This window comes from Cynocephalus volans, chromosome 11, assembly GCF_027409185.1.
Source record: "Cynocephalus volans isolate mCynVol1 chromosome 11, mCynVol1.pri, whole genome shotgun sequence".
Classification (NCBI taxonomy): Eukaryota; Metazoa; Chordata; class Mammalia; order Dermoptera; family Cynocephalidae; genus Cynocephalus; species Cynocephalus volans.
Window position 1 is genome coordinate 17,320,288 of NC_084470.1, and position 25,080 is coordinate 17,345,367.

Consider the following 25,080-nt stretch of genomic DNA (forward strand, 5'->3'; position numbering starts at 1 on the left):
TTGGACTGGGCTCAGCTAATTGGTACTTTTGCTGATCACACATGAGGTCACTCAAGCATCATAGTTATCTTTGGCTCAGCTGGAACTGGTTGTCTGAGATGGCCTCATTCTTATGATTGGTGGATGGTTTTGGTTGTGAGCTGAGGCCTCTCTCTACATGATCTCTCACCCTCAAGGAAGCTAACCCAGGTTTAATTCTCATAGTGATCTTGGGTTCCAGTAAGGAGAAAACAAGTCACAAGGCCTCTTGAGCTTTCGAAGTTGTATAGCATCACTTTCACTACATTCTTTTTAATAAAGCAAGTCACAAGACCAACCCAGATTTAAGTGGTGGAGAAACAGACTTTACCTTTCCTCATTTAAAGGGTCTTACAAACTGGGAGAGGAGGAATTACTGCAGCCATCTTTGCAAATCATATTCTACGTTCTGCTCTTTGGACAAAATAATTCACATGCCATCTAAATACAAAACACACTGACCACCTACCCCCCAAATCTCATCTCATTATAGCATCAGGCTCAAAGTCCAGACTCTCATCTTTAAATCAGGTCCAGATGTGGATGAGGTTCCTCAAATGCAGCTCCTTGGGTATAGCTCTCTCAATTCAAAGACTTGTAAATTAGAAAAGCAAGTTGTCTGCACCACTCACCCCCACAAATTCCCAGTATATAATGGAGAGAGGAGGATAGGATAACCAAAATAAGTGACTCCTGTCAAAAAGAGCAGGAATAAGAGATACGTAAAAGTGATCCATAGCAATTCTGAAATCCACCTGAATAGCACACTGTTGAGGACTTATACTCTAGGGGCAGGAAATGTTAGAGCCCAAATGTGTTGCCTGGGAGTGGCTTTGCAGTCTAGTTTTCCTAGGCTCTTGACTCCCCTATGTGGGCTCTTACCTTACTCTTTAAGATGTATGGGAGAGAAGGAAACAAGATTGGTCAGAAAGAGAGGTTGGGCTACAATGCTGTCTCAAAAAAGATTTGAGCTGACCCTACAGGTCTCTCTGAAGCTGGAATGGTCCTTCATAGTTTTCCCAAGTTGCTGTGAAGGATCTGAGACTTTCTACTTTTCATTTGTCAGTCATAGATAGCATGCAGGCTTTTTTTTTGGAAGAATCTAAAACTGGAAAAAATTCAAATGTCCTTCTATGGATGAATGGGTAAACAAACTGTAGTACATCTATATATTGGAATACTACCCAGCAATAAAGGAAAGAACGATTGATATAAACTACTTGGATGGAAGAAGTTAATTTCAGTGAAAAAGGTTAATCTCAAAAGGTTACATGCTGCATGGTTTCATTTATATAATATTCTTGAATTAACAAAATTATTGTGATATAAAACATGTAAGTGGTTGCCAGGGATTAAAGTTGGAGATAGGAGGTGACTATATAAAAGAGTAACACTAGTGAGCTTCTTTATGATGATGTGACAGTTCTGTGTAATGATTTTAGTGGTGATTGCATGAATCTATACATATGATAAAAATTCCATGGCACTGTACACCAAGCAAAAAGTCACATATAAAAGCTAGTAGTTTAGTTAATAGTGTTGTACCAATATCAATGTATTGGTTTAAATAATGTACTACAATTATGTATAAGATATCGTTGATGATATAAGTTATCATTGGGGAAAGCCAGGTGAAAAGTACATAGGAATACTCTGTACTAATTTTGCAACTTCTTGTGAAAAATTATTTTTTTTAAAAAAAGTCTAACAGGGCCATCACCACTTGTCCAGCATGAAGTCCTATCACTGGCAACATTACTCCATGGTGTGTCTAGTCAAGGAAAAGAGTGACAAGATATCTTCAATCAGCAAATATTGGTTGAATATCTTCTCTGTGCCAGGCTAAAGGCTGGGTGCATATACAGTGCTCTTTAGCATATTTATAAGTACTTTTTTTCTAACTTTACAAATAAGAAGTTTATATAATCTGTCTTCCTCAGAAACTTACAGTATTTGCTGTGAAATTAAAGAATTGTTTTCTTTTTTCTTTAATACAAATGGTAAAAGGTTTTATATGTAAGAGTGGATTTATTCATGACGATGGTGGTAGTGATATGTATGTGTGTGTGTGTGTGTGTGTGTGTGTGTGTGTGTGTGTGTGTGTGTGTGTGTGTGTGTAAATAGTTTACTTCATATTTGCTGTCTTGGGCATTTGCTTATTTGTTTTACTTTGCTTTAGTTATTACCTTTTTTCTGAGATAATATTAACAGCCTCCTTAAGTCCTACTATAGTCATAGAAACATAAATAATTTATTTATATCCATAGAAAGTTGTTTTAGGGCCGAGCCCGTGGCGCACTTGGTAGAGTGCGGCGCTGGGAGCGCTGCGACGCTCCCGCCGCGGGTTCGGATCCTATATAGAACTGGCCGGTGCACTCACTGGCTGAGTGCCGGTCATGAAAAAGGACAAAAAAAAAAAAAAAAAAAAAAAAAGAAAGTTGTTTTATTTCTTAATGGGATGTGTAGATATTATTCTACAGCTTTTTCTTATTTAATAATAAAAATATCATGGACATCCATCCAGGTTAGTACATAGAAATCTAACCCATTCTTTTTTGGGGGTGGGGAGGTGACTGGGTGGTACGAGGACCCAAACCCTTCTAACCCCTTCTTTAATAGCAGCATGATATTTTGTAGTATTCATGTACCATAATTTATTCAACCATCACCCTGATGAATATTCAGGGTAATTCTTTTTTTTGTTTGTTTGTTTGCTACTGTACACAGTGCTATGATAGAAGTGCTTTTGTGTATTCTTTTTGTTTGTTTATACATTCTTATGTATTGGAGCTTTTATTTTTATAAGGTAGATTCCCAAAAGTGGGATTGCTTGGTTAACAGGAATATAAATTTTTAGTTTTAATATATATTACCAGATCATCTTTTAAGGTTGGTCTAATTCATACCAGCAGTATTTGAGTGCCCACTTCTCTGCTTCTTCTCCAATGCTCTATATTATAGCTGTATTTAATTTTGGCCAATCAGTTGATGAAGAATGCCATTTTATTATTATTCAATTTTGTTTTTCCCTCACCCCTAATAGGAGTAGGTTTCCTCCCAGTTTTATTGGGGTATAGACAAATAAAAGTGATACATACTTAAGGTATACAGTGTGATGTTTTGACAGATGGATATATTGTAAAATGATTACTGCAACAAGCTAATTAACATGTGTCACCTCACATTGTTACCTTCTTTGTATGTGTGTGGTGAGAACACTTAAGAGCTGCTCCCTTAGCAAATTACACATGTACAATGCAGTATTATTAACTGTAGTCACCATGTAGTACATTAGATCTCCAGAACTTACTCATCCTACATAACTGAAACTTTGTACTCTTTGACCAACATCTCTCCATAGCCCTCACCCCTTCAGTCCCTGGCAATAGTTGTTCTACTGTACTTCTGTGAGTTCAACTTTTTTAGATTCCACATGTAAGTGAGATCATGCAGTATTTGTCTTTCTGTGTCTAGCTTATTTCACTTAGCATAATGTCTTCCAGGTTCATCCATGTTGTGACCAATGACAAGATTTCCTTCATTTTTAAGGCTAAACAGTATTCCATTGTGTGTATGTGTTTGTGTGTCTTTGTATGTCTGTGTCTCACGTATTCTTTATCCATTCATCTGTTGGTGAAAATTTAGGTTGATTCCATAGTTTGGCTATTGTAAATAATGCTGCAGTGAACATGGGTGTGCAGAGTTCTCTTCAACATACTGATATCAATTCCTTTGGATATATACCCTGTAGTGGAATTGCTGGATCATAACAGTAGTGCTGTTTTTAATTATGTGTGGAACTTCCATACCATTTTTCATAATGACTGTAATAATTTACCATCCCACCAACAAGGTAAAGGGTTTCCTTTTTTCCGTATACTAGCCAACATTTATCTTTCATATTTTTTGATAACAGCCATTTTAACAGGTATGAGGTGATATCTCATTGAGATTTATTGAATTTGCATTTCTTTGATGATTAGTGATGTTGAACATTTTTTCGTATACCCATTGGCCATTTTTATTTCTTCTTTTGAGAAATGTCTATTCAGGTTCTTTGCCCTTTTTTAATCAGGTTTTTTTGTTTTTTGTTTTTTGTTTTTGCTGTTGAGATGTCAATATTTATATTTATTTTGATTTCTGTATATATTTTAATGTTAATTTATGAGAGATATATGGTTTGCAAATTTTTTTCTATTCCATAGCTTTTCTCTCCACCCTGTTGATTGTTTCCTTTGCTGTGCAGAAGAAGCTTTTTAGTTTGATGCAATCGCACTTGTCTATTTTTGCTTTTATTGACTGTGCTTTTTCAGTCACATCCAAAAAATTATTGGCCAGACCCATGTCAAGAAGCTTTTTCCCTGTTTTTTTTCTATTGGTTTTACAATTTCAGGTCTTATCGTTAAGTCTTTAATCCATTTTGATTTTTTGTGTATAAGATAAGGTCCAGTTTCATTTTTCTGCATGTGTATATCCAATTTCCCACCACTATTTATTGAAGAGATTTTCCTTTCCTCATGTGTGTTCTTGACACCCTTATCAAAGATCAATTGATTGTAAATCTTGGCTTTATTTATGGGCTATCTCTTTTGTTCCATTGGTCTGTATGTCTGTTTTTATTGAGTACATTTTTATGTATGTTTGCCATTTGCATTTTCTCTTTGATAAATTGCCTCTTTATGTATATTCTCTCCCCCATTTCTCTTCCTGTTTTTTTCTTTTTCTTTTTAGCAACTTTATATATGAGGAATTGCATTCTCCCTTGTCACGTTTGTCTCTTGATTTGTGTATGCCATCTTCTGTCACATACATTTTCTTTTACTTACAAATCTTTTTTCTTAAGGTTGTTAGGTTTTTTTCCTATCTTAAATAAGAGTTTATCACTTCTCATCAGTACTCTCCTAGATTTTCTTCCAATGCTTTTATTGTTTTACTACTCTGATACTTGTTTTTATATATGGTGTGAAGTTGAGAAGTGTACAGGCTTTTTTTTCAGCTGAGTAGCTAATTTTGACAACATTATTATTTAAATATCTGAAATATTATATTTTGACATAGATTTGGATCTGTTCAACTCAATTCTGTTCTTCTGGTCTGTAGGTCTCTTGTGTCATTACTCAAGTATTTTGATTACAGTTGCTTTGTAAAAAGTAATGGAATCTGCTAAAACAAGTCTCCATTTGCTTTTTTCTGTTCATACATTTGTTCTTCCATATGAACACTGACATCATTTTGTCTTTTTTAATAAAAAACAATATTTTAAACTGTTGGTATTTTGATTGGAATTATGTTAAATGTATAAGTTAATTTGGAAAGATGGACATCGCTGTACCACTGCAGAATTTGTAAAGATATTAATACTCTATGAATTATGATATAATTATGGAAAATTCACATTTAAAATTTGATTCACTGCTGCTGTTTTTATCCGTATTGTAGTGGCTGCTGTTGGACCTTTAAAGGAATTTGCAGTAGCAACAATATCCTAGGGCCCTTTGAAACAATTAATAGCACATTACTTTTTTAATTTAATGAAATTGAAAAGAGTTTCATTGATTTTAATGAAAAAAATGAACACTTCTCAATGAAAAAAAAAAGTTTCACTGAAATCACAAAGAGTTGGGATTTTGTTTTTCAGGAACACAAATAGTGATTCTGTATATAGAGGGAAAAGATTTATTTTGTATATTGACATTACAGAATTTTTATACTTTTAAACTTTGTCTTTAATCTTTACATTCAGAAGCGATTGTTGGAAGCCATGGAGACATGTAACCACTCCCTCAAAAAGGAAGAGAGGAAAAGAAACCAACATAGTGAGTGCCTAATGTGCTGGTATGATAGAGACACAGAATTCACCTACCCCTCTCCATGGCCAGAAAAGTTTCCTGCCGTAGAACGATGTTGTACAAGGTAATGTTATTGGTAATTTTTCAACTACAACAAAAGAGCCCTCTGACACCCCCCACAAAAAAAGCTTTGAACATCTATTTAGAGAATTAACAAATACTTTGTGATAGTTATGGTCATATAATAGTTAATGAGTTACATCTGACTAGCTAAGGATCATAACATCTCACATGTTTCTATAATTCTCTGCTTTGGTTAGATTCTGCTTCTCTATTTCCTTCTTCTGTTAAAGTTGTTTTGTATTTTTTCTCTCTAGTGTATATCTCTGCCCTTTGTCTCCCTCAAGAGGATGTGTGAATTTTTGTTTCCATTGTCAATATCTGTGGTCTCAACATTATTTGATATGATATGACTTTGCCTCTCATACCCTCAACCACCCACCTAGAAAGAAGAAAAGTAGAAACAAAAGAGCTTCTCTGTTTTCTGGCCTCAAATACATGTTTTCTTTCTTTTTCTCATTAAAATGGCTTCCTTCTTTTTTCTCTTTTCTATCTTCCCTGCAAATAATGTACCTAGGGGGCAATTAGTTGCAAATAAAGTGAACATATCTCAGTTACAATTTTTTCTTTCATTAAAGCAAAGAGGATGAAATAGACATTATAAAATGTTTATTTTGGGGGCTGGCATGTTAGCTCAGTTGGTTCAAGTGCAGTGTTATAACCAAGGTCAAGGGTTCGGATCCTCAAAACAAATAGCTGCCAAAAGAAAAAAAGTTTATTTTCCATGCTGGGTTTTGGAACATGGTGGGTATAGAGATTTCTGTTATGCTTTGTAACTTACCTTTATTTTTAAAATTAATTATATTGTTTTGTATTATCTTTTTTTTTTTTTTTTGGTGGTTGATCAGAGCAGGGATCAAACCCTGGACCTTGGTGTTATCAGCACCACACTCTACCCAACTTAGCTACACGGCTGGCCCCGTTTAGTTTTATTTTCAATGAATGGAGAAAAACTTCTACTTAGTAAGCTACAGGCCTGGTTGTGTCAGGTCCCGTAACAACAGAGAAACTGGGCTGTCCTACTCCATATTTTCTTTCTCTTAAAGGACTAATTATCATTCCTTCTTTAAAGGCAAGGTTGACCCTTATGAAATATTCAAGGAAAAGCTGAAAAACCGTAGTTGCTTGTAGTGTATGAATTTTAAATTTAATGCCTTGATTTATTTTCTAGGTACAAAATAATATCATTAGATGCTTGGCGTGTTGATATAAACAAGAACAAAATAACCAGAGTTAACCAGAAGGCATTATATTTCTGTGGATTTCCTACTCTGAAACATATCAAACACAAAGTCAGTGGCTATTTAGTTCAGAATTTTTTTCACTTTATTAGATGTGAAGTGATTATAAAGAGAGAGTTAAAATAAAAATCTTTGAATTCTTTTAAAGTTTTTTTTGAAGAAAAGTGGTGTTCAGGTATTCCAGCAAAGCAGTCGTGGAGAAAACATGATGTTGGAAGTCTTAGTGAATGCAGAACCAGATGAACTTGTAAGTATTTTATTTATCATTCATTTATTAGGTGCTTATTATGCATAAAATTGTTCATAGTTGCGGAGGTGTTTACCAAAGAGGTATTACATATTGTAACTTCAGAAGTTCGTGGCTTAAATAAGAATAAAGCAAAGAAACATTTACACAAATTAGACAATAGTTTAAGAACCTGTGTAATTGTGATACAATGAGCAAAAAAATGCTCTGGGAGTTTTGCAAGAAGATGAGCTGTGCAAGCCAGAGGTTAAGTAGATGAGAATAGGCTTGAACTGGGTGCTAAAAAACATATTAGGACAAAGAGGAAAAAAGGAAGGGAAAGGCATTATAGTTGAAAGACATATCATGAGCTGGGAATTTTAGTCAAAAATAAATATGATAGCGTTATCTTATTCTTTTTAACCTTTTTGTGTGTCTGAAATATTTCTTAATACTTGGTCTTTTTTTAGAATAAATATGATATATTTGAGGAGAAAGAATAGATAAACCTGACTGAAGCAGAGGATTTTATGTTGGGAAATAGTGGAAGATAAGGTTGAAAAAAACAGATTGAGGCCAGATTATGAAGGACCTTGAATACCAGGCTAAGGATTTTGGACTTTTTGTTTTCAATGACTGTTTCTTGAAAGTGGTATTGTCATAAAGATTAATTTGATGGCAGTATAATATACTAAACTGCACAGAGAAATGGAAGAAAATGGGAAAGCGTGCAAGTTCAGAGGTTATAGCATTAGGTGATAAGGACAAATTTTGGAAGCTGCAATAGATCTAAATGAATAAGACTAAGAAAAACTGACAAGTTTTGTTGTTCAAATATAGGGGGTGAAAAGAGGAAGAAAATAGTAAATATAACATTGAAATATCCAGGCCAATTAACTAGAAAATAATTGTAGTTTACTGGACTAGAAAAGTTAAAATAAGGAAGTTTCTGGTTTAAGGGGATTGTTGATAAGTAATGATGAAATTTTAAGGTGGTACTAGGATGTTTAACAGAAGCTGCCCTGCCAGCCTTTCTTAACCATTGTTTTACAAGAGATAGAAGCCCTAATGCCCTAAGTCATTTATTACATGTAATAAATTAACTTATCTTTGGTGCATTCAATTTAGAATGGTACTACTTATATACCATCCTTGGAAGAATTGAGAAAATAGTCAAATTATTTTTTTGTGTTCTGTGGTTCAGATGAAAAACCTTAGTTTGGAAAGGCTACATATATACAGTTAAATACTTGGAGCTAGAGATTGGAGGGAGATTGGGATATAGAAGTCATCAACAGACAGTTGATAGCTGAGGCCTTGAGACTCATTTCCCTGAAGAAAATGTACCCTGAATGTTCATGGTCTCAGCATAAAGAAATACCCAAAGTTATAAAGGGTGGAAAAGAAGCCAGTAAAAGTGACATAGTGGACAGAAAGGTAAGAAAGAATGATTTCCAGGTTAAGTAATATCACAGAAGCATGGAGCAGGGACTGTATGCTGAACAAGTTTGAAGGAGAATAAATAACTAAAACAAGGTCTGTGAATTTGTCCATTAGGACATCAGTGTTGGCCTTTGAGAATTCCATTCCAGTAGACTGGTAGAGGCAGAAGTCTAATTCCTAAGGACTAGGCTGGGACTAGGTAGGTAGGAAGTAGAGGGAGCAAGTATTAAGCCTTGTTCGAGCCTTGGAAAGAGGGCTAAAAACATAACTATGGGTTGAAAAGAGGCAGCTCATCAAGCAAAATCCATACAAAAGTAGAAAAGTAGAGCTAATGGAGAAAGGAGGTCTTAAGGCCACTGTAGAGGGAAAGGATGTTTATGATAACAAGACCCATTTGAGGTAATAAGGTGCCTCATCTAGGGCTTAAATGAAAGAATTAATCTGGGAAAGGAAGACAAATTCTTCTTTAAAAACTAAAGGAAAGGGTGAGAAAATGAAATTAGAAAAATAGATGTATAGAAGGAAAAAGGATAATTGGGAGAGCCTAGTTCTAAATGTTGAGACTTGTTTTATTTAACTGAATCATTATTGTTTTGTATGTTCACATTAAGAAATGTCTAAATATCAAAATTAAAAGTTACCCCAAAAAAGCCTAAAAATAGTTATCACTAATTGTTAAGGAAGTATTTGTTAATAATGATTAAAGATGATAAATAGAAAAAAGATGGATGAAAATTTATATTTAACTTTCAGTTTCTACCACAAAATTGTTGACTTACCTATATGTATAAATTGAATTGGATAATAGTTTCCTTTTAAAACTAGAATTTTTGCTTAAGGTATTATTTCATACAGAACATTTGTACAACATTTACAATTTACAAAAGCTTTTGTATATATTATTTTCTTTTATCCTCAACATTGTAAGGTAGATGTTATTTCTTCTCATAAAAAAAGACTGAGATTCAGTGAGATTAAATGATTTGCCTAAAATTCTATAGCTGAAAAGAGGTAAAACCTAAATTTGGACCTGTGTTTCCTGACTTTGAGTTTAGTGCTCTTTTTTTATTATATAACTGCCACAAACTGAAATGAGACCAGATTTCTTCGATACTGTTTTAAATATCTAATCATTTGAAATGAGATAATGAAGAGCCATTTTCTAGACATTTCTATTGTGCTTTTCACTTTTCTGTTACCATGAGAAAAATAAGCAAGATAATCATTCTAATTAGTGGAATCATGGGTTTTACAACTGGATAGAATATTGTAAAGCAACTAATCCAACTTGTTCATTTTAGAAATTAAAAAATTTGAATGGAGAGTGCAAAATTTTGCCTGTGTAAAGTTTTCTCTTGGACCTGAAACATGAATGAACTTTTCTGCTTTTACTTTTAGAGTATAGAAGATGTAGCTTCATCGGTGCTTGGAAAGTCTGTCTTTGTTAATTGGCCTCACCTTGAAGAAGCTCGAGTTGTAGCTATATCAGATGGAGAAACAAAGTAAGATTTGATTTATAATTTTTCTAATTTATATTTGCTTTGCTACTTGATGGCTTTCATTGATTCATTTTTTTAACTGATCAAATTATTTTAAGAACATTTACACTCTATAGCGAAAATTAAAGTCCTCTAATCACAACAAAGTTCGACCTCTATTGATGGTTTATTGTATTGTACATCCCTAGAAATATTTTAGATGCATATGTTATTTTTCTCTATTTTCTTTCTTTTCCTTTTATTAGCTTGGAATTTCTGTATCCTAATTCTTTTCTAGCAGTATATATATATATATATATATATATATATTATTATTACATATATAGGTTATCATTATATATATCATTTAGCAAATATATTTCTCTTTCTGACAAAAATTAATAACATATGTAACCTTACCTTTACCTTGCCCCTCCCAGGTTTCATTTAAATAATATATTAATTTTTTTTTAAACTTGTATCTTCTATTCTAACATAATTCCTTAATATTTTATTCAGGTTCACAATCATTTTTATCAGTGAATATTTAGACATTAGTCTTCATCATTTTTCTACCATTATGTCATGTAAACCTTGTCTTCCTGATTTCTGGCTCTTTTGTTATTTTTCATGTAGGTAGAACTTTCTGAAGTAAATTTTTTTTTTATAGAAAAAGGGTGGATGTTATGCTTTCTGAGTTATTAAATGTCCAAGATATCTTTTTTGTTTTCTTTCTACATAGGTTTAGAATTTTAGAGGCCCAGTCCTTTTTCCTTTTTTCTTAGAGCTCTGCATGTATCTCACAAATGTGCTCTGTCATGTAATGTTGATGAGAAGTCAATGCCAGTATGATTTTGTTCCTTTGTTGGTATATGCTTTTCTATATGAAATCTTGAGGATTCCTTCTTAATCATCAAAATTCAGTTCTGCTATCTTTGTTGAAGTCCCATTTATCATTTTTTTTCTTTATGCTTTTGGTGTCATGTGTAAGAACTCTTCACCCAGCCCTAAATCCCAAAGATTTTCTTTTATATTTTCTTTGAAAAGTTTTGTGTTTTTTCCTCCTTTTACATTAAATCATTGATCCATTTTGAATTAATTTTTGTATAAGGTATGAGGCTTAGATCAAGTTTCATATATTTGTCTATGAATGTTCAGTTGCTCCAGCATCATTTGTTGAAAAGACTATTCTTCCTCCATTGGATTGCTTTTTCACCTTTTTCAAGTCACTTGGGTATATTTGTGTGGGTCTATTTCTGGGTTCTTTATTCTGTTCCGTTGGTCTGTATGTCTGTTTTTATGCTAATACCACACTGTCTTGATTGCTGTAGCTGTGTAATAAGTCTTAACATCAGGTAGAATGATTCCTTCAACCTTGTTTTTCTTTTTCAAAATTGTTTTACCTATTATAGGTCCTTTGCCTTTACACATGAATTTTAAAATAAATAAATCTTGGAGGGATTTTGATAGAAATTGTATTAAACCTATAGATCAATTTGGAGAGATTTGACATCTTTACTACATTGACTCTTCTATTCCATGAACACAGTATATCTCTACATTTATTTAGATGTTTGATTTCTTTCATTAATGTTTTGTTTTTTTCATCATACAGATCATGTTCATGTTTGTCAGATTTATACCTAAGGATTTAATTTTTCTTGGCACTACTATAAATGTTATTATTTTAAATTTGTTTCCCCAGCTATTATATAGAAATATGATTGATTTTCGTATGTTGGTTTTATATCCCAAGACTTTGCTGAACTTACTTTCCTGCCTTTTTGAAGCATCCAGGCCAGTTATTTTCTAGAATTTTGGATTTGCTCTGTGGTTTCCTCTTAATGTCCCTTAACTTGGTCTTCCATCTTGCATATTTCGTATAAACTAGAAGTTAAGTCTAGTGGCTGATTCAATTCTTGTTAAACTTTTTTGGCAAAAATTATAGGTACTATTACATACTTTATATTGAATTTGAGAATATTTTTTAACTCTAAAAATTTTTATTTTTGTATTATATGTTTAGTTTCTTAAAGAAAAAAATAGCAATTTGCTTTTAAATTTTTTTTAAAAAGCCTTTTTTATTTTATTTTATTTTTGCTTTTCTACCATGTAGGAATTTTTTTTACTTTGAAGACATATACTGCTGGAACTCTGTATTAAACAACAAGTTTTTGGTTATATAATTTGTATTTTATTTTAATATTTAAGGTTTTATTTGGAAGAACCTCCAGGAACACAGAAACTTTATTCAGGAAGAACTGCTCCACCATCTAAAGTGGTCCATCTTGGAGATAAAGAACAATCTAACTGGACAAAAGAAGTACAAGGCATTTCAGAACAGTGAGTATCATGAAAAGTATTTAATATCATAGAACTAGAATCCATTTTAATGTACTCAGCCTCCAACTTATTTTCCACTTAACATAGCAGTTACTCTGAATACAGACATCTTCTTCACCCTACGTTCTAAAGCAATGTATTAGTCTGTTTCTGTTGCTTATAACAAAATACCTGAAACTGGGTGATTTACAAAGAAAATGAAATTTATTGCTTACAGTTTTTGAGGCTGGGAAGTCCAAAGTTCATCTGGTGGTGGCAACAGTGACGCAGGGGTCTCACATTGCAAGATGGTCAAGCAGAGAGAGCAAGAGAGAGAGAAAGACTCTCCTCTTCTTTTAAAGCCCTCAGAACCATGCCTCTGACTACCATTTTTAATCCATTCACTACTGCATGGTCCTACAATCCAATCACCTCTTCAAGACTCCACCTTTCAATTACCATAATGGGATGTCCCACCCTCTTAACAGTCACTGTGGGGGCCAGGTTTCTAATACATAAAACTTGGGGGACACAATTCAAGCTTCATTGAGTTTTGGGGGGACAATTCAATGCACTACAAGCAAGTAATGAGTTCTAGTTTAAAATAACATCTGGTTAGCAGCAGTTATAGCCTGGCCCATTTTGTCACTAAAACAATTCATGAAGTACAGGAAAAAATGAAATGACACATCACTTAATACTTGAATAACAAAATATATTACCTGATTTTGAGAACTATTTTCAGTAAGCATAAGGCCGTTGAATTTCCTGGCCACATGTAGTAATGAAAATGGAAAAGAAGATCCTCTTTTGTTCCTCATCCTCACCCCATCCCCACCACCCCCACCCCACATCACCCTACTTCCATATGCCCTGGGTTTAGAAATGCAAAGTCTGTACAACCAAACAGAAGCTGGCCCTCCTTGGAATGCTGATTTTCAAGATCACAGAGTGCTTTGTGTCCTGTGATCCCTCCTTTTAAGTTAAGTACCTCTCTTTATTCATCCAAACACTAGAATTTCCAAAACCACAGCAGAACAATAGAGACTGCTAGTGGTACATGAAATGGTGTTATAAATGTACATCCATTAGCCCTCATGTTTAAACTGTAATAACATCCATTGATAAACTTGTGGGGAATTCAAGAAAACTCCTCATAATTTTAGAGCTAATACTAGGCCATGATATCCTTATTTAAAGATAAATAAACAAGGAAAATGTACAAAAACCATGAAAAAACTGTCTAGCATTAAAGGAGATAAACACAGCTCTCAAGAGATGGAATTAGAACACATTTTTGCCTACCAACATGTTTTGTATCCATTAGATACCCCTGTCATAGGTCATACCATTTTGAATTTTTTTTTATAGCACATAAATAAAATCATGATAATAAACTTATTTCTATGATTAATTTAATAGCTCTTTCCTTAGATAGTTTGCTCCATAAGGGTAGGGAACATATTTGTTTTTGTCACCACTTTATTCTAATTCCTTGGCTAGTGCCTAGGTACTCAGTAATTATATGTTGGAATGAATAGGCATTGTTTTAGTCAAGACTCTTTGGAAGTAAAAAGAAACTCATTCAAAGTACTTCAGATAAAGAGTTTAGTCATTCATATATTCAACCTATTGGCATATAAATATCAATATATTGATATGTATTAAGTACAGTAATAGACACTGTAGATACCATAATGAATAAAAGCATATAGTTCCTACACTCATGAAACTTGCAGCTGGTAGATGGGAGATAAACAAGGTGTTGTGTGATATTTGGTCAGACTGCAACTATGGTAATTGCCCTGAAGGGGTGGTGCTCTGAGACCATATAATAGATGGATTTGATTTAGCTAGGGAGGAATGTCCCTTAGTTAGGGAAACCTTTCCCAAGGAAGTGTTGTTTAAACTGTATCTGAATGTAGAGTCAGAGTTAAGCAAAGAGTGGAAAGGAAGTGTGTTTCAGAATGAGGGAAGACTTGCATGTAAAGTCCCTAAGGCAAGATGAAAAGCAGTAAGTATTGAAGATGGGGCAACAAAGGAAAAGGGAAGAGGCAACCTAAGAGGTAGGAGGAATAGCCATGAGAGAGTTACATCGTGTAAGTCAAAGAAGAGAGTGTTTCAAGAATAAGGCAATAAGCCAAGTCAAATGTTTTGAAGAGATTAAGCAAGAGCTGTTTTGATTGAGCAATGGGGCTGAAAGCCAAACTAGAGTGGGTGGAGGAATGATTGAGAGTTACAGAAATGGAGACACAGTAGCAATTGACAACTCCTTCAAAAAGTTTAGCTGTGAAGGCGACCAAGAGATCTTGACCTCTTATTCTATCTATTCTTCCCTTTTTGAATGGGTTTGACCTTCTATGATGGCAGCAAAAGGCAGAGAGAACAATCAAGGCAGAAGACTGCTGTAGTTGATAGCAATGCATGCTAGTTGACACAAGAGAATGATTTCTAGTGTCTGCCAATTCGGGCTCTTTTATTTAACCTCGTCAGCCAAGGTGGATAGACAAGGCTGTGTGGATTCTTGGGCACTTAGGTTTATTTATTCTGGTGACCATTCTCTCATGCTTTTCTTTACCACCGTATTCCTCCCTCATATCATCTCACTCTTTGTTCCATCCTCTCGTACTTCTCAGGCTCTTCCATAGTCTGCCTTCCAAGGTAAACACTAGACCACTGTTGCTCTACCCCTGAGGGTTTACTTATTTGTGATTTCATACATTATAATGTCAGTAGCATGAGGTGAGGATCCCATGGCTCTAACAAGTAAGAGTGGTGCTTGTACATACCATTCTTAGCTCTAAGACTTCTTCAGCAAGAATGTAGAACCTATTAATTATCTCATTTATACAAGGGGACTTCAAAATGTTCATGGAAAATATAATTAAAAGATAGAAATTAAAAATATAAACTTTATTTCTCAACATGAGCTCCATAAAGTTTAAGACACTTTTGTAAGTGATGATACCAGCCATTTAGTCCATTTCTAAAGACCTGAGGGTCCTGGGAATTTAACCATGTCAATTTTTACATTAGTCCTTTTTACAGTAATTAAAGAAAAATGAGTGCCCTTTAAAGATTTTTTAAGATTAGGAACAGAAGAAGTCAGAAAGAATGAAATCAAGACTCAGGGTAGATGCCTAATGATTTCCCATCAAAACTCTCACAAAATTGCCTTTGTTTGATGAGAAGAATGAACAGGAACATTGTCATGGTGGAGAAGAACTCTGTGGGGAAGGTTTCCCAGGCATTTTTCTGCCAAAGCTTTGGCTTTCTCAAAACACTCTCATAATATGCACATATTATCATTCTTTGGTGCTCCATAAAGTCAGTAAGCAAAATGCCTTGAGCATCTCAAAAAATTGTTGACATAAACAGGGAACACGGCGCCAGGGCTGCTGCGGATGCAGGCAGGATCCCGGAGGCCGGGGCCGCACTGAAGGTGGCCAGCGGCCCTATTCAGGATTCGAGGTTTCAGGCCGACATAAAAGAAGATTCCTGGGAGTGCCCGAGCCGCGCCACGGGAACGACTGAACAGCCCGAGGCGGCAGCGGCCGAGAACGGGGAAGGCGACAAACCAGAGGCAGAGAGTGAGCGCCAGACCTGGCACAGCCCTGTGAGTGACCCCTGGCCCAGCCCTGTTCGGGGGGCTGACGCCCACCCGGCTCCCGCCTGCATCACCGGTTCACTCACTGCCCCAGGGCTGCCTCCATTTTCCCAGGTGCTGGCAGCTCCGACCGGCTTGCCGTCACTGAGCCTTCCCACTTGCTTGGCCGGGTGCGGGGCTTTCCGGAGCCTGCGGGCCGGCCTCCCCTCCCACTCCCTCCGCGGTTCTCTGGCGGGGCTGGTGGCGTGGGGCGTCCCCGGCCAGTGTTGGGAGGGCAAGGAAGTACGGGCGGGCCAACTGTCACTCCACCACACCCTGGACTCCGGCCCCCGGTAAACTTCCTGTTACTGGGAGGCAGGTACCATCTCTGCGGCCACCAGTTTGGAAAAAAGCCTAACCAATTTCTAGTTGGGAACAGTGTGGTAGGAGAGTTCCCAGGTCCACTTGAACCTGCCGGAGAGCTGGCTGCAGGTGGGCGCTAGATTCGGTCTGTGCCGGGGGGATACAAAGGGGAAAAAGTCCCGAGAAAGATCTACACAGTGCTACAAAGGCACCCAGAGTGACCGGACGTCTGTGCCTAGCAGAAACCTAGTAGACTTCCTGGGCAAGGCGATGCCGAGCAGGGTCTTGAAGGCCCAGCTGATAGACGAGGGTTGCAGAAGACACGTCCCAGCCCAGCACAGTGCGCACAGAGTGGGGAGACGTGCGGCCAGGGAGGCGGAGACTCGACAGAAACCACACACCCTGTGGGGTTGCCACTGCACGATCCAACAGCCTGGGCCAGAGCACACGGAACAGGGAGACGTCCTGCACAGGAAGTGAAAGCTCAACAGAGATCACACACCCTGTGGTACATGATCCACCAGCCCAGCAGAGTCCAAGCTGACCAGAAAGGTGGCTCCCCGGAAAGGCCCAAGACCCGAGGCAACCATACACACGAGGCACTAGAGGCCAACTGAGCAGTCACGGAGGTAGCCATACGAAATTGGCAACCACAGCAACATCTTAGTTAGTCATTAGTCTCAAACCGGTGGACTGTGAAACCCTCTGCCACAATGAATAAACATCAAAAAAAAGATACCAGAAATACAAAAAATCAAGAAAGTACACCACCAAAAGTTAATAAATCTCAAACTCTAGACCCTATGGAACAAGAAGCCCTTGAAATGACTGACAAGGAATGTCGAGTGATAATCCTAAGGAAACTGAATGAGATACAAGAAAACTCAGCTAGACATCATGATGAAATGAGGAAAAGTATACAGGATCTGAAAGAGGAAATATACAAGGAAATCAATGTCCTGAAAAAAAATGTAGCAGAACTTGCTGAACTGAAGAAGTTATTCAGCGAAATAAAAAACACAACGGAGAGTTTAACCATCAGGCTTGTCGAAGTTGAAGAGAGAACCTCTGAACTTGAAGATGGGCTGTTTGAAATAACACAAGCAGACAAAAAGAAAGAAAAAAGAATCAAGGACATTGAAGAAAATCTGAGAGAGATATCAGACAACCTTAAGTGCTCAAATATCCGAGTCATGGGTATTCCAGAAGGGGAGGAAAATGGAGATTCCATTGAAAACATATTCAACAAAATAGTGGCAGAAAACTTCCCAGGTATAGGAAAAATCACAGATCTTCAGATCCAGGAAGCTCAAAGATCTCCAAACGTATTCAACCCAAAAAGGCCTTCTCCAAGGCATGTCATAGTCAAATTGGCAAAACTCAGAGACAAACAGAGAATCTTAAAAGCTGCAAGAGAGAAGCATCAAATCACCTATAAGGGAGCCCCAATCAGGCTAACATCAGACTTTTCATCACAAACCCTAAAAGCTAGAAAGGAATAGGATGATATTTTCAAAATACTAAAAAGACAAAGATTGCCAGCCAAGAATACTCTACCCTGCAAGACTATCCTTCCGAAATGAAGAGCAAATAGTATATTTCTCAGACAAACAAAAACTGCGGGAGTTCACTACCACACGACCACCCTTACAAGAAATCCTCAAGGGAGTACTGGGTTTGGTTCCTGAAAAATAACTACTACTGCCATAAAAACCCAAGAAAAATCAAAACCCACTAGTATAATAAAAATGGCATTCATGAAGAGAAAACAAGCAAACAAAAACACTATCTACAACCTAAGGAACCAACAAACACAGAAACCAAACAGTAAATCAGAAAGCAAGGAACAAAAGACACCTAAGACAAACAAACAACCAATAAAATGCTAGGAATAAATCAACACCTTTCAATAACAACTCTTAATGTAAAAGGCTTAAACTCCCCAATCAAAAGACACAGACTGGCTGACTGGATCAAAAAGGAGGACCCAACTATATGCTGCCTACAAGAGACCCACCTCACCCATAAAGATTCACACAGACTAAGAGTGAAAGGATGGAAAAAGATTTACAATGCAAACAGAAAAGAAAAACGAGCTGGAGTAGCTACTCTTACATCTGACAAAATAGACTTTAAACTAAAAACCATAAAAAGAGACAATGAGGGACACTACTTAATGATAAAAGGACTGATGCATCAAGAAGACATAACAATCATAAATATGTACGCACCCAATGTTGGAGCAGCCAGATTTATAAAACAAACTCTATTAGACCTAAAGAAGGAAATAGACACTAATACCATAATAGCAGGGGACCTGAACACCCCACTGTCAATATTAGACAGATCATCTAGGCAAAGAATCAGTAGAGAAACACAAGATCTAAACAGGACTCTAGACCAATTGGAATTGGCAGATATCTACAGAACATTCCATCCAACAACCTCAGAATATTCATTCTTCTCATCAGCACATGGATCATTCTCCAGGATAGATCACATATTAGGTCACAAATCAAGTCTCAATAAATTCAAAAAAATTGGAATTATCCCATGTATCTTCTCAGACCACAATGGATTAAAACTAGAAATTAATAACAAACAAAACTCTGGAAACTATATAAACACATGGAAATTAAACAGCATTCTACTTAATGACATATGGGTCCAAGAAGAAATCAAAAAGGAAATCAAAAAATTTATTGAAACTAATGAAAACAATGATACATCATACCAAAACTTGTGGGATACTGCAAAAGCAGTATTGAGGGGGAAATTTATTGCATTAAACGCTCACTTCAGAAGAATGGAAAGAAGGCAAGTGAACAACCTAACACTTCACCTTAAAGAACTAGGAAAACAAGAACAATCCAAACCTAAAGTTAGCAGACGGAAAGAAATCATTAAGATCAGAGCAGAACTGAATGAAATTGAAAACCAAAAAACAATTCAAAAGATCAATGAATCAAAAAGTTGGTTTTTTGAAAGGATAAATAAAATTGACAAACCATAAGCATGGCTAACAAAAAAAAGAAGAGAGAAGACTCAAATAACAAAAATTAGAAATGAAAAAGGTGATATTACAACTGATTCATCTGAAATACAAGGAATCATTCGAGACTACTATAAACAACTATACGCCAACAAATTTGAAAATCTGGAGGAAATGGATAAATTTCTGGACACACACAAGCTCCCAAAACTGAACCGTGCAGACGTAGAAAATTTGAACAGACCAATAACAATAAAGGAGATTGAAGCTGTTATTAGAAGGCTCCCAACAAAGAAAAGCCCAGGACCAGATGGATTCACAGCAGAATTTTACCAAACATTCAAAGAGGAATTGACACCGATTCTTTACAAACTATTCCAAAAGATTGAAACGGACGCAAATCTCCCAAACTCATTCTATGAAGCAAACATCATCCTGATACCAAAACCAGGGAAAGATATAACCAAAAAAGAAAACTACAGGCCGATATCCTTGATGAATATAGATGCAAAAATCCTCACTAAAATACTAGCAAACAGAATACAGCAACACATACGTAAAATTATTCATCACGATCAAGTGGGATTCATCCCAGGGATGCAAGGTTGGTTCAACATACGCAAATCAATAAATGTGATACACCATATTAATAAACTCAAACACAAGGACCATATGATCATCTCTATAGATGCTGAAAAAGCATTTGATAAAGTTCAGCACTCATTCATGACAAAGACCCTCTATAAGTTAGGTATAGAGGGAAAGTATCTCAACATAATTAAAGCCATATATGCCAAACCCACTGCCAATATTATCCTGAATGGGGAAAAGCTGAAAGCTTTTCCTTTATGAACAGGAACTAGACAAGGATGCCCACTCTCACCACTCCTATTCAACATAGTGTTGGAAGTACTAGCCAGAGCAATCAGAGAAGAGAAGGAAATAAAGGGCATCCAGATCGGAAAAGATGAAGTCAAACTGTCCCTGTTTGCAGATGACATGATCCTATATATCGAACAGCCTAAAACATCTACAAAAAAACTCTTGGAATTGATAAATGATTTCAGCACAGTAGCAGGATACAAAATCAACACACAAAAATCAGTAGCATTTCTTTTCTCCAATAGTGAACATGCAGAACAAGAAATCAAGAAAGCCTGCCCATTTACAATAGCCACCAAAAAAATAAAATACTTAGGAATTGAGTTAACCAAGGAGGTGAAAAATCTCTACAATGAGAACTACAAACCACTGCTGAGAGAAATTAGAGAGGATACAAGAAGATGGAAAGATATTCCATGCTCTTGGATTGGAAGAATCAACATAGTGAAAATGTCCATACTACCCAAAGTGATATACAAATTCAATACAATCCCCATCAAAATTCCAAAGACATTGTTCTCAGAAATGGAAAAACCTATTCAGACATTTATATGGAACAATAAAAGACCACGCATAGCCAAAGCAATGCTGAGCAAAAAAAATAAAGCTGGAGGCATAACACTACCGGACTTTAAGCTATACTACAAAGCTATAATAACCAAAACAGTATGGTACTGGCATAAAAACAGACACACTGACCAATGGAATAGAATAGAGAATCCAGAAATCAACCCACACACTTACTGCCATCTGATCTTTGACAAAGGCACCAAGCCTATTCACTGGGGAAGGGACTGCCTCTTCAGCAAATGGTGCTGGGAGAACTGGATATCCATATGCAGGAGAATGAAACTAGATCCATACCTCTCACCGTATACTAAAATCAACTCAAAATGGATTAAGGATTTAAATATACACCCTGAAACAATAAAACTTCTTAAAGAAAACATAGGAGAAACACTTCAGGAAATAGGACTGGACACAGACTTCATGAATATGATGCCAAAAGCACGGGCAACCAAAGGAAAAATAAACAAATGGGATTATATCAAACTAAAAAGGTTCTGCACAGCAAAAGAAATAATTAAAAGAGTTAAAAGACAACCAACAGAGTGGGAGAAAATATTTGCAAAATATACATCTGACAAAGGATTAATATCCAGAATATATAAGGAACTCAAACAACTTTACAAGAAGAAAACAAGCAACCCAATTAAAAAATGGGCAAAAGAGCTAAGCAGGCATTTTTCTAAGGAAGATATACAAATGGCCAACAGACATATGAAAAAATGCTCAACATCACTCAGCATCCAGGAAATGCAAATCAAAACCACATTGAGATACCATCTAACCCCAGTTAGGATGGCTAAAATCCAAAAGACTCTGAACGATAAATGCTGGCGAGGCTGCGGAGAAAAAGGAACTCTCATACATTGTTGGTGGGACTGCAAAGTGGTGCAGCCTCTATGGAAAATGGTATGGAGGTTCCTCAAACAATTGCAGATAGATCTACCATACGACCCAGCTATCCCACTGTTGGGAATATACCCAGAGGAATGGAAATCATCAAGTCGAAGGTATACCTGTTCCCCAATGTTTATTGCAGCACTCTTTACAATAGCCAAGAGTTGGAACCACCCCAAATGCCCATCATCAGATGAGTGGATACGGAAAATGTGGTACATCTACACAATGGAATACTACTCAGCTATAAAAACGAATGAAATACTGCCATTTGCAACAACATGGATGGACCTTGAGAGAATTATATTAAGTGAAACAAGTCAGGCACAGAAAGAGAAATACCACATGTTCTCACTTATTGGTGGGAGCTAAAAATTAATATATAAATTCACACACAACACACACACACACACACACACACTCTCTCTCACACACACACACACACACACACACACACACACACAAAAAAAAAAAAAAACCGGGGGGGGGAGAAGATATAACAACCACAATTATTTGAAGTTAATACGACAAGCAAACAGAAAGGACATTGTTGGGGGGGAGGAGGGGAGGGAGAAGGGAGGGAGGTCTTGGTGATGGGGAGCAATAATCAGCTACAATGTATATCGACAAAATAAAATTTAAAAAAAAAACAATTCAAAAGATCAACGAATCAAAAAGTTGTTTCTTTGAAAAGATAAATAAAATTGACAAACCATTAGCATGGCTAACTAAAAAAAGAAGAGAGAAGACTCAAATAACAAAAATCAGAAATGAAAAAGGCGATATTACAACTGATTCATCTGAAATACAAGGAATCATTCGAGACTACTATAAACAACTATATGCCAACAAATTTGAAAATCTGGAGGAAATGGATAGATTTCTGGACACACACAAGCTTCCAAAACTGAACCATGAAGACGTAGAAAATTTGAACAGACCAATAACAATAAAGGAGATTGAAGCTGTTATCAGAAGGCTCCCAACAAAGAAAAGCCCAGGACCAGATGGATTCACAGCAGAATTTTACCAAACATTCAAGGAGGAATTGACACTGATTCTCTACAAACTATTCCAAAAGATTGAAACGGACGCAAATCTCCCAAACTCATTCTATGAAGCAAACATCATCCTGATACCAAAACCAGGGAAAGATATAACCAAAAAAGAAAACTACAGGCCGATATCCTTGATGAATATAGATGCAAAAATCCTCACTAAAATACTAGCAAACAGAATACAGCAACACATACGTAAAATTATTCATCACGATCAAGTGGGATTCATCCCAGGGATGCAAGGTTGGTTCAACATACGCAAATCAATAAATGTGATACACCATATTAATAAAGTCAAACACAAGGACCATATGATCATCTCTATAGATATGATCATCTCTATAGATGCTGAAAAAGCATTTGATAAAGTTCAGCACTCATTCATGACAAAGACCCTCTATAAGTTAGGTATAGAGGGAAAGTATCTCAACATAATTAAAGCCATATATGCCAAACCCACTGCCAATATCATCCTGAATGGGGAAAAGCTGAAAGCTTTTCCTTTATGAACAGGAACTAGACAAGGATGCCCACTCTCACCACTCCTGTTCAACATAGTGTTGGAAGTACTAGCCAGAGCAATCAGAGAAGAGAAGGAAATAAAGGGTATCCAGATTGGAAAAGATGAAGTCAAACTGTCCCTGTTTGCACATGACATGATCCTATATATCGAACAGCCTAAAACCTCTACAAAAAAACTCTTGGAATTGATAAATGATTTCAGCACAGTAGCAGGATACAAAATCAACACACAAAAATCAGTAGCATTTCTTTTCTCCAATAGTGAACATGCAGAACAAGAAATCAAGAAAGCCTGCACATTTACAATAGCCACCAAAAAAATAAAATACTTAGGAATTGAGTTAACCAAGGAGGTGAAAAATCTCTATAATGAGAACTACAAACCACTGCTGAGAGAAATTAGAGAGGGTACAAGAAGGTGGAAAGATATCCCATGCTCTTGGATTGGAAGAATCAACATAGTGAAAATGTCCATACTACCCAAAGTGATATACAAATTCAATGCAATTCCCATCAAAATTCCAAAGACATTTTTCTCAGAAATGGAAAAAAGTATCCAGTCATTTATATGGAACAATAAAAGACCACGCATAGCCAAAGCAATGCTGAGCAAAAAAAATAAAGCTGGAGGCATAACACTACCTGACTTTAAGCTATACTACAAAGCTATAATAACCAAAACAGTATGATACTGGCATAAAAACAGACACACTAACCAATGGAATAGAATAGAGAATCCAGAAATCAACCCACACACTTACTGCCATCTGATATTTGACAAAGGCACCAAGCCTATTCACTGGGGAAGGGACTGCCTCTTCAGCAAATGGTGCTGGGAGAACTGGATATCCATATGCAGGAGAATGAAACTAGATCCATACCTCTCACTGTATACTAAAATCAACTCAAAATGGATTAAGGATTTAAATATACACCCTGAAACAATAAAACTTCTTAAAGAAAACATAGGAGAAACACTTCAGGAAATAGGACTGGACACAGACTTCATGAATATGACACCAAAAGCACGGGCAACCAAAGGAAAAATAAACAAATGGGATTATATCAAACTAAAAAGCTTCTGCACAGCAAAAGAAACAATTAAAAGAGTTAAAAGACAACCAACCGAGTGGGAGAAAATATTTGCAAAATATACATCTGACAAAGTATTAATATCCAGAATATACAAGGAACTCAAACAACTTTACAAGAAGAAAACAAGCAACCCAATTAAAAAATGGGCAAAAGAGCTAAGCAGGCATTTCTCTAAGGAAGATATACAAATGGCCAACAGACATATGAAAAAATGCTCAACATCACTCAGCATCCGGGAAATGCAAATCAAAACCACATTGAGATACCATCTAACCCCAGTTAGGATGGCTAAAATCCAAAAGACCCTGAACGATAAATGCTGGCGAGGTTGCGGAGAAAAAGGAACTCTCATACATTGTTGGTGGGACTGCAAAATGGTGCAGCCTCTATAGAAAATGGTATGGAGGTTCCTCAAACAATTGCAGATAGATCTACCATACGACCCAGCTATCCCACTGTTGGGAATATACCCAGAGGAATG

General features: G+C 36.2%; 1 protein-coding gene across 5 annotated transcripts in view; it reads left to right on the forward strand.

Moving 5' to 3' along the window:
- The window catches only part of XRN1 (5'-3' exoribonuclease 1), a 132,801-nt gene that overhangs the window by 36,151 nt on the left and 71,570 nt on the right, over positions 1-25,080 (forward strand). For all 5 annotated transcript variants that reach the window (XM_063114404.1, XM_063114400.1, XM_063114401.1 and 2 more), the window contains exons 16-20: positions 5,762-5,931; positions 7,099-7,219; positions 7,317-7,415; positions 10,236-10,339; positions 12,527-12,658. In XM_063114404.1, the coding sequence (XP_062970474.1) occupies positions 5,762-5,931; positions 7,099-7,219; positions 7,317-7,415; positions 10,236-10,339; positions 12,527-12,658 (626 nt within the window). The remainder of the gene's footprint in view (positions 1-5,761; positions 5,932-7,098; positions 7,220-7,316; positions 7,416-10,235; positions 10,340-12,526; positions 12,659-25,080) is intronic.